Source organism: Sciurus carolinensis, chromosome 14 (assembly GCF_902686445.1).
Source record: "Sciurus carolinensis chromosome 14, mSciCar1.2, whole genome shotgun sequence".
Taxonomy (NCBI): Eukaryota; Metazoa; Chordata; class Mammalia; order Rodentia; family Sciuridae; genus Sciurus; species Sciurus carolinensis.
Window position 1 is genome coordinate 21,971,524 of NC_062226.1, and position 18,462 is coordinate 21,989,985.

At 35.2% G+C, this 18,462-nt stretch overlaps 1 protein-coding gene across 1 annotated transcript in view; it reads left to right on the forward strand.

Annotated features, from left to right (window-relative positions):
• The window catches only part of Shoc1 (shortage in chiasmata 1), a 121,120-nt gene that overhangs the window by 34,879 nt on the left and 67,779 nt on the right, over positions 1-18,462 (forward strand). Inside the window, exons 2-4 of the mRNA XM_047525047.1 lie at positions 1,844-1,964; positions 6,060-6,147; positions 11,428-11,612. Of these exons, the coding sequence (XP_047381003.1) occupies positions 1,844-1,964; positions 6,060-6,147; positions 11,428-11,612 (394 nt within the window). The remainder of the gene's footprint in view (positions 1-1,843; positions 1,965-6,059; positions 6,148-11,427; positions 11,613-18,462) is intronic.

The following is an 18,462-nucleotide window of genomic DNA, read 5'->3' on the forward strand; positions in this document are numbered from 1 at the left end:
TTATTCCCTCATAACTGGGGGAAGCAAATGTGTAGTGTTAAAAGATATGTATGGTAGGGAGTCAGATGTCTTCATAACACTTTCTGAATATATTGATCACTTTCAAAAGCAGTGTGTCATCCTCAAACTCAGTCATCCTCAAACCTTTATCCTTATCCATGGATTCTTAGTTTCTTGCTGGTGTACTACACTCCTGTGATATAATGCAAATATGATACTAATCAACAGCAAGTGTAAAAGATGCAGGACCTTGAAAAGTTTATTAAGATAATATTGAAGAACCAGTAAATAATAAGTAAGGCTATTATCAAATGAAGATCTTGCAACTTAGATCAATATACAGACAAGAGAAAGAGAATGATTTGAACTATCAAAGGAGTTAGAGATGTTTTGCTTCCTCAAATACTACTTTCTTTTTTTTACTTTTTACTGATACTGGGGATTTAACCCAGGGGAGCTTACCACTGAGCCACATCCCCAGCCTATTTTTTATTTTATTTTGTTTATTTTATTTTAGCAAGACAGGGTCTTGTTAAGTTGCTTAGGGTCTCGATAAATTGCTAAAGCTGGCTTTGAACTTGTGATCCTCCTGACTCAGTGTCCCAAGTCACTGGGATTACAGATGTGTGCCACTGTGCCCAGCTCCTCAAATATTTTCTAAAAATATCTTCTTTATGATCAAAGGTAAAGCAATGGTTAACATCGTGCACATCATAATATTGTGAGAATATTATGATAAAAAGCAATTATGGGCTAATTATAAACAAAATTTTGTAAAAGTCACCTTTTCTAACTTTATTTTTTTTAATTTCCTTTAGTTATAGATGTACACAGTACCTTTATTTTATTTTTATGTGGTGCAGAGGATCAAACCCAGTGCCTCACACATGCCAGGCAAATGCTCTACCACTGAGCCACACAGCCCCAGCCCCTCTTTCTTTTTTAGATAAAGTGTTAAGCATTTTTCCTACTTACTATGAATCTTTGGTCCTCATTTTATAGAAATACAGTTATCTTTTCTCTACCATTTATTCTTACATAATGATAACCTCCTATTTAATATGTTATAACTTCTTTGGCAAACATAAAAAATCTTTTGGAAATAATATAAGAAAGTATCATTTGTCCAAATATGTAGAAAAAAATGTAGAAGTTAGAGTTACTGAGCTAATCTTCATAAAGGATATATTGTTTAAGATGGACCTTGAAAGATAAGTAGCATTTTGATAGCTAGAGAATAGCCAGGCACTCTTGAAAGCACACTATAGACTGTGGTGTTGATGAGGGAGTGACCTCTGAATGGCATGGGTAGGTAGAGAAGGAACTGGTCTGTGGGGAAGAATAAGTAGAGTAATGGGAATTGCTATTGAAAAATAAAGAAAGATCTAAATTAGAGAGAAATGTGATTGATTTACCAGTTTTTTCAATTGATTAAACATCCCTTTCAAGGAATAGTTTTAGTTTTCTTCATTAGATATATTTTTTCAAATTAGAAACATATTTGCTGGTTTTAACAAGTGAAATATTGCGAAGGCCTAGAAAGCAAAAGTTAGGACAGCCTCATTGCACTGGTTAGTGATATATAAATGATTAGACCCCATTTTTTTGTCACACACACATATTTTAGCCTAACCTAGGGAAAAAAAATGATGACAATACACAAACTATAAATGACATTACTAGGGACCTTAACTTTCTCAGATATGTGGGTCTGTGTTATTTCATATTTTATAAGCAAGTATTACTTTTAAAGAAAAATTATGTTTAAAACAATAGAAATTTTAATATTCTGAATATTAATAGTTTATGTTAAAAGATTTTATAATTTTACCTTCTTATACAGAGTGCAGTTAGAAAGAAGTTTTCCAGAGATGCTTTATTGCTTCGAATCCCTTCATGTTTATATCAAGATGAAAATTATGTGGGAGTGACTGATGATAAATATAGGCGGCCATGGACAAGAGGTATGTTTTAAAAATTATTTCAGAGTTTAGTGCAGTGACTTATTTAGCAAATGCTGTGACCAGGCATGGTGTACACACCTAAAATCACAAATTATTCAGGAGGCTGAAGCAGGAGGATCATAATTTTAGGCCAGCCTGGGTAATCTAGGGAGATTCTGTCTCAAAATAAAATAAAAAGGGTCATGGAATGTAACTCAGTGGTAGAGCACTGGCCTAGCATGGAGCATGTGAAAAACCCTAGATTCAATCCCTAGCATCCCCTAACACACACACACACACACACACACACACACACACACACAAAAGGAGACTGAGACACAAGGATCACAAGTTCAAGGCCAACCTCAGCAAATTAGTGAGACCCTAAGTAATGTAGTGAGACCGGGTCTCAAAATAAATAATAAAAGGGACTGGGGATGTAGCTCAGGGGTAAAGCACCCCTGGGTTCAATTCTGAGTACCAAAAAAAAAAAAAAAAAAAGAGGCCAGGCACAGTGGCACAGGCCTGTAATCCCAGCGACTTGGGAGGTTGATGCAGGAGGATCATGAGTTCAAAGCCAACCTCAGCAAAAGTGGACACTAAGCAATTCAATGAGACCCTGTCTCTAAATAAAATACAAAATAGGGCTGGGGATTGTTATGGGGCGCAACTTAAGAACAGAACAATCACCACTGAGAAGTTCAAATTTGAGAGTCTTTATTAAGCCGGCTGGGCTGTCTCACACAATGCCCCAAAAAATGGCTATTGGGAGAACAGCCCTGACCACAGGGTTGTAGGGGGTTCTTATACCAAAAATTACATTAATCATAAGTGTCTGTTGCTATGATTCAAAATTACACATTAACATCATGAGATCATCGACAGGAGGAAGTGGGTCAAAATGACCCTTACCTAGGTACAAACTAAAGAATGGTTACTAACATCCACACAATCACTGTTCACATGGTACATTGTTTAGGAGCAATAGGAATCAAAAGAGAGCAATTTTTTACTACATAGGAGTTGCCATTGTATATTATTAAACATGTCACACCAAGTAACTGATGATGGTCACAGAAGCAGGGTGTTCCCATGGGAGAAGCTCATTTCCTACGTAACATGGAGTCTCAGAGCAAAATGGAGTCTGTTTAGTCATTTCCCTTAGAGTCTGACCTATAACATTCTCATGGAGTCAGATCTGTCAACCCATCACAGGGATGTGGTTCAGTGGTCAAGTGCCCCTGAGTTCAATCCCTAGTACCCTCCTCCAAAAAGAAAGAATTATTATAAAATGTTCTGGGAAATATAACATCCTGAAATAGACGGGGAATTGACTGGAACAACTAGGCTCTGTTCAGAAGGAGGATGTCCTTTAACGCTTTAGCCCAGTGTAGGGTGTATTCTGGGATCTCTCAGTGGCTGTTCAGTGGGGCCCATGAAAACAAGATTCCATCCACCCTCAGTAATTTTCCCAAGCCTTGGGGGATCAGCTCACAATGAACCCTAGGTTTCTGTTGTACCTTACTGCCTATCTGTAAATATTAAATTTATTTGTTACTTCTTGTATGTCTCACTGCAGTCAAACAAGTTGGTAGCCAGTGCATAGTAAACCTGCTTCATAAACTGGAGTTTCAAAATAGAGTTATCAAAATGTAGATTGCACATAAACTAATGAAAATAGAAGGAGACACCAACAGCCATGAATATAGATAGAGAGCTTAGGACAGAGCTGGAACACCTGGAACACATCAGTAGTTAAAAACCCATGTAGAAGGAGAAACCAGCTAAGAGTTGAGATAGAAAAATGATATGAGTGTGGTGTTGTAGAATTCTAAAGAAAAAAGTGCTTCAAGAAGGAAGTCATTGATAACCTTGGTATGAGTGGCTTCCCTGGAATATGGATACATATTTGATTAGAATGTGGTTGGAGTGTGATTGAAGTATATTGAGAAGAGAATGAGAAGTGGGGAAGTAAGGTAGCAAGTTTGGACAACTCTCTTGAGAACTTTTTATGAAGGAAAGTTTTTAAATGAAGCACTGGCTGAAGGGAGAATGATGTAAAGAGAATTATTCTTTGTTTTTGTTTTACTTTATTTTTAATTTTTTATTTCTAGTTTGTTGTACATGACAGTAGACTGCATTTATACATTTTGATAAATCATACATAAATGGAGTGTAATCTCATTTTTCTGATTATACATATTTTGGATCACATCGATCATGCTTAAATGTGTGATTGGAAACGCTTATTTTGTCTTGGTAAAAAGAGAATATGATGATGCAGGAAAGAAAAAGGAAACTTGGGAGTAAAAGGGAATAGGATCAGGAGCATAATTATGGAAGTTGGTATTCAATAGGTACCAGAATGATTTCTTCTATTGTATAGATAGGAAGATGGAGTTTGTAGGTGTTTATGCCAGGAAGTTGGTAGACCTGGTGGTGGAAGATGAGGTAGTTCTCCTTTGTTTATGTCAATTTTGTATGTGAATGCAGAGTCATAGATAGGGTTTGAGGGGAAAATATAAAATAACTATCTTAAAGAGCAAGAAAGCCATTTTATTAGGGAATATACTATTATCATCTGTCAATGTTGGATGGTCACTTAAAAATTATGATCATAACTTGAACTGAGGTCATTCAACATACCTGAATTATTTTTTCCCCATAATTTACAGTTTTTCTATAGTACCTACCCAGAAAGTTGAGTAGGTATTTTCCTCCATTAATAAAAGGGAAAGAGAAGCAAGGGAATCGAGTCTTTGTAAAGCAGTGACCATGGAACTTACAATGTAAGTTATAACAACACTATGTATCGGCTATTACTAGTCCTAATTTGTTCATAAGGAAACCGAGGTACGTAAGTAGTATAAGTAGGGTGGATGGGTGAGTTCTTGGTCTTGCGAATTCAAAGAATGAAATCCGGGGACACAAGGGTGAGAGCACAGTAACAGGATTTATTAGAATAACAGAAAGAAAGCAGAGCCCCCAAAGACGGAGGGGTGCTAAGAGAGGGCTGCCAACAGGTGTCTGTTGTCTAGGAGTTTTTAAAGGTGTATCTAATGGCCTAGTGTAGGTGGTTGGTGGAGTGAGGGATGCTAGCATAGACCAATTAAGCTCTGAGTTTATCAGACCAATCAGTGTGCATAATTTCAATCCCTTATTTACATAATTAAGAGGACATGTCTGAACTTGTGGTTTGACACATCTGTTGGGGAGAAGAAGGGGCCTACTTTGTGGTCTGCCATTGCTAAGGATAGAAATGGGGTAGCTAAGGAAGAGGCATCGAGGTGTTGTGGTTGAAGTTGTCAGGGGCAATGACAGGATATCCCCTAGTCATGATGTCTCCTTCTAGGATGGCACTCTCATTCCCTTTTTCCCTTCTTCAAGGCCCTTATCCTGTCTGCCTATGAGAAGTCTACCTTCCTGCCTCATTCTCTTAGAAGTAGTATAAGGATTACAATCTAGGCACAGTGAGTCCAGAACATTTACTCACTGAACTTTCATATTTTTCAATAAGACATAGACTTAGATAAAGTGATTTGTTTGAGGTATCAAAACTAGTCAGAAGTAACACTGAGGGAGTCTGATTTTACTGGTGGTATTCAGTTGTGTATTTTGACCCTAGCATATGACATGGTCCCTCTCCTTTAGGAACCAAGGAGACAATTTGGAAAATAAGCTTAAATACATAAAAATTTGAATATGCAACTGCATGATTAATTGTCAGAGTGCTCCTAACAATATTATGGACTTTCAAGGGGAGCACATGAGAGGGAGATGGAATAGTTAATGACGGCCTTATTAGTTATAGCATGAGCTATTAAACAGGACTATCTGGGATGATAGTGCTAACCTAAAGAGAAGCTGTGAAATAGGATGGTATGTTTAGATGATGTTCTGTGGTTGAATTTTGGGGGAGGCAGGTTGTAACAATGAGAATGATTACCTTAATGTTTGGAATTAGATACAACTTTGGGAAAAAATACATTTGTGAAAAATAAAGATAACACTTTATTTGTAAACAAATGAAAGATTCACCATGTAAAAGATTTGGCTTCCTCATATTAAATGTAAAAGAAACTTTTAGAAGCTAATGTTTACCATTCTTTTTCCTAGTCTCAGCAGTTTCAGTTTGGGGAATGACAGATACATCAATCTTGAATCAATGGAAAGCAAGTTTCCTTGTGGAAGATTTCCTTGAGAAGTATGTGTTATTAACTTCAAATTTCCATTTACATCTAGGAAATGATAAGCAGTAAGTTCTCCAGACACTTGAAAAGGGAAAAATTCTTTTCATCTCCCCACATATTTTCTTTTTTTATTTGAGGGGGGGGGGAGAGAGAGAGAGAGGGAGAGAAAGTGAAAGAAAGAGAAGCCCTAATTTGAACCAAAAAGAAGCTAACTGGAAATTATTTATTACCCCCATTTATAATATTTTAATTGTTCTCTGTATTTAGTTGTAAAAGACACTCAAAAATAGAGCAAATACGGCATTGTGATTTTAATCAATAAGTAGACCTACTATAGAAAGTGTCTTTATATTAAGGTCAGTCTTATTTCCTGTAATAAATATGCAGTATTAAGGCTAATTTCTAGTGTGTTTGGTCAAAGTGTTATTTATTATTAATTCAGTTATTCATCAAATACAGGATACAAAAACAAATAATACACAAGAAAACAGAGAATAGAGATTTATCAATAAATAATTACAATCTGATGTGCAGAGTAAATAACAGATATAGACATGCAAAGCAAAAATATGAGGAAGAACATCTAACCCATTTTACATATGTTAATATAGAAATAGAGATTTCAGTGCAAAAGTAAATAGTTTGCTCTGTTTCTTCATTTCATGCAGAGCACTAATGGGACCCAGGAAGAATTTATTATTATTCACATTTTCAAGTTTTAGTAATTGAATTTTTCCTTACTTACAACTAAAAGAAACAAGAACCCATGTGTCTACTCTATGGATACAGTTAAACCCAATATGCCATTTCCGTCATCTAGGAATTTAAAAGTCAAGTTAGGAACATGATGTAGATATAGAAAAAATCTAACAATGTAAGGATTAAATGAGAATATAAATTGACCAACATAAGGTCTGTTATAAGATATAAGGCAATAAGAAGTATCCTGTAAACACTCATCCTGAGCTGTGAGGAAGCAGAAAGGTATAGTGAAAAGAGCTCTTTGTACTATAAAGTGAAAGATGTGAATTTCAAATCCTGACCTAAAACGTCAAGTGCTAACACTTGACTAGTCATTTTACCTCTCCCACTTTCTTTGTTGGTTTGATGATAAATCAGTGCTACTCAAACTATGTGTTTATGAATTACCTGAGGATCTTAATAAAATGCATATTTTGATTCATTCAGTCTGAATCAAAATATGCATTTTGTTGGAGTCTGAGAGTCTGCATTTCTAATATACTTCTAAGTGTTGCTAATGCTTCTGGTCTAAGAACCTTCTTTAAATAACAATATACAAGATGATCTCTAAAATCTCTATTCCTAAGTGTTATATTGGTAGGGCTGTGCATTTATAAATAGGAAAAAATCAACTTCACAAAGAAGGAAGAATTGAGCTTAGGCTGGGCACTGAAGAAGAAATTAACGTTAGATAAAATATTGTGGACAGGGAAAACAATGTGAAGGCAAAGAGGCAGGAACATGCTGTAAGAATACACTCATCATATTGATAAGGCTAGTTTGACTCAAATAAAAGGTTCATATTTGAGAGAAGTGGAAGACCCTGAAGGAATGGCTACCTTATCATATCTGACTTCCATTTATTTTTCAGTACCAAGATAGAGTCCATGGCAAATAGGTGAAAGCTTTAGCACCATTCAGAATCAAATTTACATTTCTTAACCTCCTTGGAGCCAAACATAGCCATATGACTAAGTTCTTCCCAATGGGATATAAGCAAAAGAGGCTTAATGCAATTTCTGATAAATCTTAAAAGGAAGGGACATGTTTTTCTTATTCATTTTTTGCCTGTCTTCATACTGGAATATGGATATAATGACTGGCTCCAGCAGTCATCTTGGACTATGTTGACAAGAACTAAATCTAGGAATGGCAGAGCGAAGCAAGGGAAAAATGCAAAAGATCAGAGAGAACCATGCAATAAACTTCCAAGACAGAGCACATGGCCAAATTAACAAGAGGAAGAAAATGTAACAGTACTTTCTATTTCTTTATGGCTGGCTGCATTCAGTTGATACAATTGAAATGTAGAATATTGTACATATAATTATTTCCTATACTCCTTGGAATAGCTATTTGAGGTCAAATATTGACCTGCTATATAGTTTGGATCTTGAATGTTTCCCAAAGACCTGTGTGCTAAAAGCTTAGACCCCAGGATGGTGCTATTTGGAGGTGATAAGAGCCTTTAAGAAGTTGGGACTAGTTAGAGGTTTTAGGTCATTAGACATGTGCCATCAAAGGGCCCCAGCTCCTTCCTTTTTCTTCTTTCTCCTCCTCTTCTTTCTTCCTTCTCCTCCTCCTCTTGCCAACCATAAGGTGAGTGGTTCTGCTTCACCATGTGATTCTGCTATGACATGCCACAACAGGCCCAAAGCAACAGGTCAACTGATTATAGACTGCAACCTTCAAAAATGTGAATCAAAATAAAACTTTCCTCCTTATAAATCAATTATTTCCAGTATTTGTTGTAGTTACAAATCTGAGTAATACACATCCCAACATTATGTGCAAGAAACAGGTTCAAAGATATTAAGTAACATGCCAAAGGTTAAACATCTAGCATGTGTATATATGACTTCAAACCCTGTACTATTTTGTTTTGTGTTTTTTTATATAACACTTTGATATGTAATTCATATTACTTATAATCCACCCTTTTTCAAATGTGGATTCAGTGGTTTTTAATACATTCACAGTTGTGCAACCATTACTATGATCAATTTTAGATCACTTCCATTGATGCCAAAAGAAATCTTACAGCTATTAGCATTTACTTGTCAAGTCCCCACAGAAAACCTCCAGAAGTGTCCCACTCCAAAATAAAATCCAAAATGTTAATCAAGGCCTGTAAGATTCAGAAATGGTTTGATCCCTTCCTACCTGTCTAGCCTTGCTCTATCCTGGGCATCCTGACCTATCTGTTCTTAGAATATGCCAATCTTGTTTCCCTCTTTAGGCCTTTGGGTGGTTCACTCCCTACCATTATGTCAGCTCCTCAGTGGGCCCTTCACTAACTATATTCTCTAAATTATACCTCTTATGAACCCACTTGCTGTTATTTGATGTTCAAATCTCTTGTTTTATTCCATTAATAACAGTTTTTTAACCATCATTATTTATTTATCCATCTTTCCTTTAGCAGATAATCTTTTTTTTTTTTTTAGCAGATAATCTTCATGAGAGCAAGAACATTGCTTTGTTTACCAGTTCATTCCCAGCACCTAGAATGGTGTTAGTACACTGTAGGCACTCAATAAATATTTTCTTAAGGAATTAATGAATGACAGTGGATGGAATTACACAAAAAGAATCATAGCAAAAAAAAAAAGAAAGAAAGAAAAGCTGATCTAGATTGGAAATCTCAAAAGCATCAGTATTTACAGGTTAGGAAAAGGAGAGGTACCAGTGAAAAAAGAATGAATAACTGAAACCTTTGAAGGCCAGGAAACATGAAATGATCTTCATAGATCTTTTGTATCAGGGGGAAAAGAATTGGCCATGTGTTCTCAAAATCTTAGTACCAAGTATTATTACAAAGACTGACTCAGCAACATTTATTTTTTAAAAAACAGCAGCTATATAAGCACTGAAGTCAAAAGTCTGTTAAGATCCACATATGAATCAATGTTCTTAATGAGTAATATGAATGTAAGAGAACTGAAATATTTCTTATTGTACCTATACTTTCTTCAAGAGTAAAGGAGAAATTTTAGAGATTTTTTCTACCTATGATTTTAAGATACAGCATATTCATTTTTTTCTTCAATTACTTTAGGGAGCTAAGCCAATTTTGGTCTTTCAGTCAGTATGAGGGAATTATTTGGGCTAAAATATTTTAGGATATCAAAAAAAAAGGTATATTAGGGCATATGGCAAAACTGTCAATAGTGTGTTTATCTGTTGGAAGATCTCTTATAATGCTAATATCTTAGTGGTATAGACAATGGCAGATATATCTGTATCAATTGGGAAACAGGTATTGGCAAGGTTAAGGGAACCAAAACTACTCCCCAGAACTGGGAACATCTGGAAGTTTTATTCTACCTAAGTATGAAATAGCATAGGGAATGAACAGTTACCAAGATAGTAAGAACTACATTTACAGGAGATGGGCTATCTGGTAAGAAATGTAACCTTTGGTGGAAGAGTATAGTCACTTCCAAATTATGGCCCAGCAGAGAAGGATTGGGGAGGAATAATATTTCAACCTGTCTCTCTCACCTTTGTTCTCCTGCCAGTGCTTTCTAAACCCAACTAGAAGCTAAAGGGCACAAAAGATTGGTTTGTCCTTAGAGATCAGCTTCCCAGGTTGCAAAACAGAATATAAAACTTTGGATAATGATATTGAGGAGCAGGCATTGCATGTACAGCACAAGGGCAATTTAGCAGCACATGACAAAACTTTAAAAATCTGTATACCTTTAACCTCAACATTCCCCTCTTTAGGAAATGTAATATTGGAAAATAATTAGATAAGTTTACAAAGATGCACCTTGCACTCTTGCTCATAATAGCAACCAATTAAAAGAAACCTCAATTTCCAATAATAGAGAACTGGTTGAATAAATTCTGATTTTCTGATTATGTAAGCTTTCTGATATTTTAACAAAATTTATAAAATAATCAACTTAGAAAAGATTAATTTTGACTCACTGTTTTGGAGGTTCCAGTCCATGATCCCTTGATTGACTTCATTACTTTTGGACCTGTGGTGGGGCAGCACCTCATGGAAGGAGCACATGGCAGAAATAAACTGCTTACCTCATGAATCAGGAGTGAAAGAGAGGAAGAAGGGCCTGAAGTCCCACCATCCCCTTTAAAGGCATGCCAGCAATGATGTATAGACCTCCCACTAGACCCTACTTCTTAAATCCACCACCACCTGCCAGTAGTGCACTCTGGGACCAAGCCTTTCCTTTGGGGAACATGTAAGATCTAAACTATAGCACTGATAACAATGGGATCCTTTTCATTCAAAAATGAATGAATGTAAATGTGTTCATGCTTCATTGTTAAGCATAAAAGAGCAGGTTACAAAAATTTATGCACATGAATGCATTTTTGTCTTAAAATATTTTTTAAAATTGAGAAATAGTTTTAAAAATTGAGAAATTCTTAAAATTTTCATATTCATTTTGAGTGGTAGGGCTACAATGATTTTTCTTTTTATCTGTTGGAAGTTTAAATTTTTTTCCACAATGAAATACACTATTTATTAATCAAACTTTTAAAAAAGGACAGATAAAAACAATAATTTTATAATGTCATAGAAAGACAGTTACAGGAATGGTATACCAAGTTAATGATGAATTTGAAGACATCGTTCCAAGTTCAAATCCAAACTCCCAAATTGAAGTAGAGGAAGAAAATTTCTACACCCATAAGGATTACAATGAAGTCTTTACACCTGTCAAGTTATCAGAAAAATGTCCAGCACTTCAGGCACAGAACCAAGGTACAGCATTTGTTATTTGTTATAAAATATGACTTATTAATATGGATATTTCACTTCAGTGCATTTCTGTTTAATTAGAGTTAAATTTTTTATTTTTATTAAAGATAACTGTACATACTTGTTATCTAAGCTTTCTCATGTTAGGAAAATATTTCCTCTTTCATATTAATCCCCTTTTTGTAAATGGGAATTTTTTGTTGTTGTTATTGTTCTGTTTTGTTTTTTTGGAGTGTAAGTTTGCTGAACCTCAAAATAACCTACAGAGATTTGATCATAGTGTGCTCATAGCATTTGCTACAGTGACATTGGCATCTGTGTACGGATATGACATAGCAATCTAGTGTGACATTCGATTACAATTGTGAAGCTTTGTTTATATGTTATTTTTCAAAACATGCTAAAGATTTTCTATCTCTTAATTTAAGTAAAACCAAAGTTCAAAGTTTTTAATAGTAAAAAAGACAAAAGTTGAGTGTATAATATGAAGAGCCAGAATTTGAAGTCAGAAGATTTAAAATTCTAATCCAAATCTACTCTTAAGAAGTGGTACAATTTTTGACAAAATTCAACACCCCTTCATGAGAAAAGCCTGATAAAGCCTGTCATAGAAGGATCTTACCTCTATATAATAAAGTCTATATTTGAAAACCCATAATCAACATCATACTGAAAATGAAAATATTTCCAAACAAACATAGGAAAAAACAAAAACATTTCCTTTAAAATTAGCGATGAGGCAAAGACTCCACTCTATCACTTTAGAACTTGAAATTTTAATGGGAGCAAGTAGGTGAGACAAAGAAATAAAAAGAATGTACATGGGAAAAGAAAAGTCAAATTATCTCTGTGGATGATATGATCTTATACTTAAAAGACCCTAAAGACTCCACCAAAAGACTACAAAGTATCCGGACATAAAATCAACATGCAAAATCAACAGCCTTCCTATACATTAATAATGAACCCTCTGAGAAAGAAATCAAGAAAACAATTCCATTCACAATGACTTTTTAAAATGCTTAGAATAAAACTAACCAGGGAGGTGAACAATTTCTACAGTGAAAATTATAAAACATTGAAGAAAGAAATTGAAGAAGACACAAGATGGAAAGACCTCCCATGTTCATGGATCAGCATAATTAATATTGTTAAAATGGTCATGTTTATCAAATGCAATCTATAGATTCAGTGCAGTCTCCATCAAAATATCAGTGACATTCTTCAAAGTACAAGAAAAACAATCCTAAAATTCATATGGAGACACAAAAGAACCTGAATAGCCAAAACAATTCTGAGCAAAAAGAGCAATATTGGAAATATCACAATAACCAATTTCAAAATATACTACATAGCCATAGTAACAAAATATGGTACTGGCATAAAAACAGACACATAGAGAATGCAGTGACAAACCCATGTGGCGGCTCCAGGCATCTTATTCTTGACAAAGGAGCCAAAAATGTGTTGTAGAGAAGACAGCCTCTTTAACAAAAGGTGCTGGGAAAACTGAGTATCCATAAGTAAAAGACTGAAACTAGATCCCTATCTCTCACCCTGTATAAAAGTCAACTGAAAATGAATCAAAGACCTAAATGTAAGACTTGAAACTGAATCTTCTGAAAGAAAACATAGGGGAAACACTTCAAGATAAAAGTACAGGCCTCAACTCCCTAGCTCAGGAAATAACAAGAATTAACACTAGGACTGCATCAGATTAACTCCCATAGCACAAGAAATAAAAGCAAGAATCAACAACTGGGATAGATTCAAACTAAAAAGCTTTCTCTCAGCAAAGGAAACTATCAGAAATGTGAAGAGAGAGCCTACAGAGTGGGAGAATATTTTTGCCAACCATACCTCAGATAGAGCGCTAATTTCCAGAATCTATAAAGAACTCAAAAAACTACACGAAGAATACAAATAATCCAATCAACAAATGGGCTAAGGAAATGAACAGACACTTCACAGAAGAAGATGTACAAGTAATCAACAGATATATGAAAAAATGTTCAACATCCCTAGTAATAAGGGAAATGCAAATCAAAACTACCCTAAGATTTCATCTCACCCCAATTAGAATGGCGATTATCAAGAACACAAGCAACAATAGGTGTTGGCGAGGATGTGGTGAAAAAGGAACACTCATACATTGCTGGTGGGGTTGCAAATTAGTGCAGCCACTCTGGAAAGCAGTGTGGAGATTCCTCAGAAAGCTTGGAATGGAAACACCATTTGACCCAGCTATCCCACTCCTTGGTCTATACCCAAAGGACTTAAAATCAGCATACTACAGAGATACAGCCACATCAATGTTCATTGCTGCTCAATTCACCATAGCCAGATTGTGGAACCAACCTAGATGCCCTTCAGTTGATGAATGGATAAAGAAACTGTGGCATATTTATACAATGGAATATTACTCCGCAATGAAGAATGATAAAATTATGGCATTTGTAGGCAAATGGTCGAAATTGGAGAATATCATGCTAAGTGAGATAAGCCAATCTCAAAAAACTAAAGGACGAATGATCTCGCTGATAAGCGGATGAGGACATATAATGGGGGTGGGAGGGGTTAGCATTAGGTTTAGGGTTAGGTTTAGAGTTAGGCTAAGGAGAGCGGTAAGAATGAAGGAAAGAAGGACTGTATAAAGGGAAAAGGGTGGGAGGGGTGGGGGGGAAGGGGAAAAAAGAAACATCATTATCCTATGTAAACGTAAAAAAATAAAAAAAAAAAATGCTTGAGCACAGCAAAGGATACAATTAACAGAGTGAAGAGGCAACCTACAGAATAAGAGAAAATCTTTGCCAGCTACCTTCCAGCAGAGGATTTTTATCCAGAACTAAAAAACTTAACCAAAAACACAAATAACCAGGTCAATTGATGTACAATGAATTGAATAGATGTTTCAAAATAAGTATGAATAGCTAATAATTATAAGAAAGAGAATTCAGCTCTTTGACCTTGGAGAAATGCAACTCAAAACTTCATTGAGCCAAGTGCATTAGTGCTTGCCTATAATCCTAGGAAGTCAGGAGGCTAACGCAGGAGGAATACAAGTTCAAATTCAGCCTTGGTAACTTACTGAGACTCTGTCTCCAAAAAAGCGAAGAAAAGAAAGAACCGCAGTGAACTTCCAGCTCAGTTATTTTCAAGAATAAATAAATAAAAGCTATTGAGGATGCAGCTCAGAGATCCCAGTTTGGTAAATACTCTAATAAAAATCCACATAACAGTAAGAGAAATGCAAATCAAAACTACCCTAAGATTTCATCTCACCCCAATTAGAATGTCTATTATCAAGAATACAGCAACGATAGGTGTTGTCGAGGATGTGGGGAAAAAGGTAGACTCGTATATTGCTGGTGGGGTTGCAAATTGGTGCAGCCACTCTGGAAAGCAGTGTGGAGATTCTTTAGAAAAATTTTTAAATTCCCATTGAAACTTTAATGGGAGCAAGTAGGTGAGACAAAGAAATACAAAGAAGTAAATGGGACAAGAAAAGTCAAATTATCCGTTTGTGGATGATATGATCTTATACTTAAAAACCCTAAAGACTCCACCAGAAGACTTCAAAGTATCTGGATATAAAATCAGCATGGAACCCCATTTGACCCAGGTATCCCACTCCTTGGCCTAGACCCAGTCTGACCCACATAAACCCAGCTGCAACCTGATGGACCTCGGCTTCAGCTTCCCCAGACCCTGTCTTGCTGCAGTTTCAATCTCTATGACATTTCAATTTACAGAGAGACCCCCGGGCATGCACTCACACAAAGGAGCAACCCTGCAAAGGGTTTTTACTTTAAAAAAAAAAATCTGTACATATTTTTTTCTCTTGCCTATCTGTCTCCCTAAATTCTTTCTCACTTCTCTCTACTAACAGTCATCCTCTATTAATTCCTCCCTCACTCTTACTATAAAATTTTACCTCTATGTTCTCTCCCTCATAAACATCATATCTTACACTACTACTTCTGTTCCCTCATTGTCTATCATTTGAAATGGTAAACCCATTTAACAAACTTACTGTTTATATTGTAGACAATAATTGAACACTTCATTCTGTCTATTGTGACAAAATTGTACACGCCTTAATAGGAATCATTTGGTTTAAGGTGGTATGTTGTTTGTATCAGGTGCTGTTAATATTGGTCTTCCCCTTAAAGGTGAGGTACTGGAAGCCTTCAGGGATACTAAAAGACTACAGGGTAGAATCTGTACTGCCTCAGCTCCATAACACTAGATGAGAAGACACACAAACAACATGAAAAAACAAGGGAACAAAGTGCCTCAAACAAACCAAAATGTTCCAAGAATAGAATCCATAGACAATACAGTAGAAGAAATGTCAGAGGTGGAGTTTAGAAAATATATAGTTAGATTGATCTTCAAAATAAGGGATGGTATTAGAGAGAAAATACAGGAAGTGAAAGATCACTTCAGTAAAGAGGAAGAGATTATAAAAAGGAGTCAAGCAGAAATTCTCGAAATGAAGGAAACAATAAACCAAATTAAAAATTCAATGGAAAGTATTACCAACAGACTAGTCCACTTGGAAGGCAGAACCTCAGACAACAAAGAAAAAATATGTACTCTTGAAAATAAAGTTGACTACACAGAGAAGATGGTAGGAAACCATGAACAGAACTTCCAAGAAATATGGGACAACATGAAAAGACCAAATTTAAGATTTATCGGAATAGATGAAGGCATGGAGATAACAAACCAAAGGAATACACAGTCTTTTCAACGACATAATATCTGAAAGAATGAATTGGAAAATCAAGTACAAGAGGCTTACAGTACCCCAAATGTACATAATTACAGCAAACCCACACCAAGACACATTATAATGAGAATGATTAACATACAGAATAAGGATAGAATTTTAAAGGCTATAAGAAAAAAAAATTGCATACAGGGGAAAACCAGTTTGGATCTCGACTGATTTCTCAACCCAGACCCTCAATGCCAGGAGGTTCTGGAATAACATATATCAAGCTCTGAAACAAAATGGATGCCAACCGAGATTTTTATATCCAGCAAAGTTAAGCTTCAGATTTGAAGATGAAATAAAAACCTTCCATGATAAACATAAAAGAATTCACAACTAGAAAGCCTGCACTACAGAACATTCTCAGCAAAATATTCCATGAGGAGGAAATTTCAAAAAAACAATTAAAATCAGCAAAGAGAAGAACTATACTAAAGGAAAGTTAAATCAAAGGAGAAACTAAGTCAAGTTAAAAACCAAAAAAACCCAAAATGACTGGGAACACAAATCATATCTTAATAATAACTCTGAATGTTAACAGCCTACACTCATCAATCAAAAGACATAGACTAGCAGATTGGATTTGAAAAAAACAAAAAAAAAGACCCAACAATATGCTGTCTTCAAGAGACTCACCTCCTAGGAAAAGACATCCACAGACTGAAAGTGAAAGGTTGGGAAAAAACATCACTCACATGGACTGCATAAACAAGCAGGAGTTTCCATCCTCATATGAGACAAAATGAACTTCAAACCAAAGTTAGTCAGAAGGGATAAAGAATTCATACTTCTTAAGGGAATCATATACCAACAAGACATAAAAATTGTAAACATATGTGCCCCAAGCAATGGAGCATATATGTACATCAAACAAACCCTTCTCAATTTCAAGAATCATACACCACAACACAATAATACTGGGTGACTTTAACACACCTCTCTCACCACTGGATATATCTTCCAAACAAAAACTAAACAAAGAAACTATAGAATTAAGTGATACAATCAATGATTTAGACTTAACAGACAAATATTGAATATTTCATTCATCGTTGATCAAATACTTTCTTCTCAGCAGTACATGGATCCTTCTCTAAAATAGACCACATGTTATGCCACAAAGCAACTCTCAGCAAATATAAAAAAATAGAAATCCTACCCTGCATTCTATCAGATCATAAGGGAATGAAACTAGAAATCAATGATAAAATAAATTATAGAAGCTACTCCAACACCTAGAGACTAAATAGTGTGTTATTGAATGATGAATGGATAAAAATCAAGAAATGAAGAAATCAAGGAGGAAATTAAAAAATACTTAGAGGTAGATAAGAACACCGGTACACCACATCAAAATCTCTGGGACGCTATGAAGGCAGTGCTAAGAGGAAAATTCATTGCATTAAGCTCATACATTAAAAGAATAAAGAGTCAACAAATAAATGACCTAACATTACATCTCAAAGCCCTAGAAAAAGAAGAACACCACCAAAAGCAGGAGAAGACAGGAAATAATTAAAATCAGAGCTGAAGTCAATGAAATTGAAACAAAAAAAAAAATTCAAAAAATTGATAAAACAAAAAGTTGGTTCTTTGAAAAAATAAATTGATAAACCCTTAACCAAAGAGAGAGAGAAAACTCAAATTACTGAAATCCATGATAAAAGAGGAAATATCATGACAGATACTACTGAAATACAGAAGATAATTAGGAACTATTTTGAAAATTTATACTCCAATAAAATAGAAAATCTTGAAGACATTGACAAATTTCTAGAGACATATGACCTACCCAAACTGATGCAGGAGTATTTATACAATTTAAGCAGATTGATTTCAAGCAAAGAAATAGAAGAAGGTGGGTAGGGAAGAATGAAGGAACTTTGGATTGTACAGAGGGAAATGAGGAGAGGGGTGAGGTAGTTGGGGAAGGGAAGGACAGTATATTGTGAGGCATACATTATTGCCCTATATACATGTATGAAAAGAATTTAAAAAATATTTCTCACTGTCAAAAAAAAAAAAAGTTAATGAAAATAAATAAATAAATAAGTAAAAATAAGCCAGACTCAG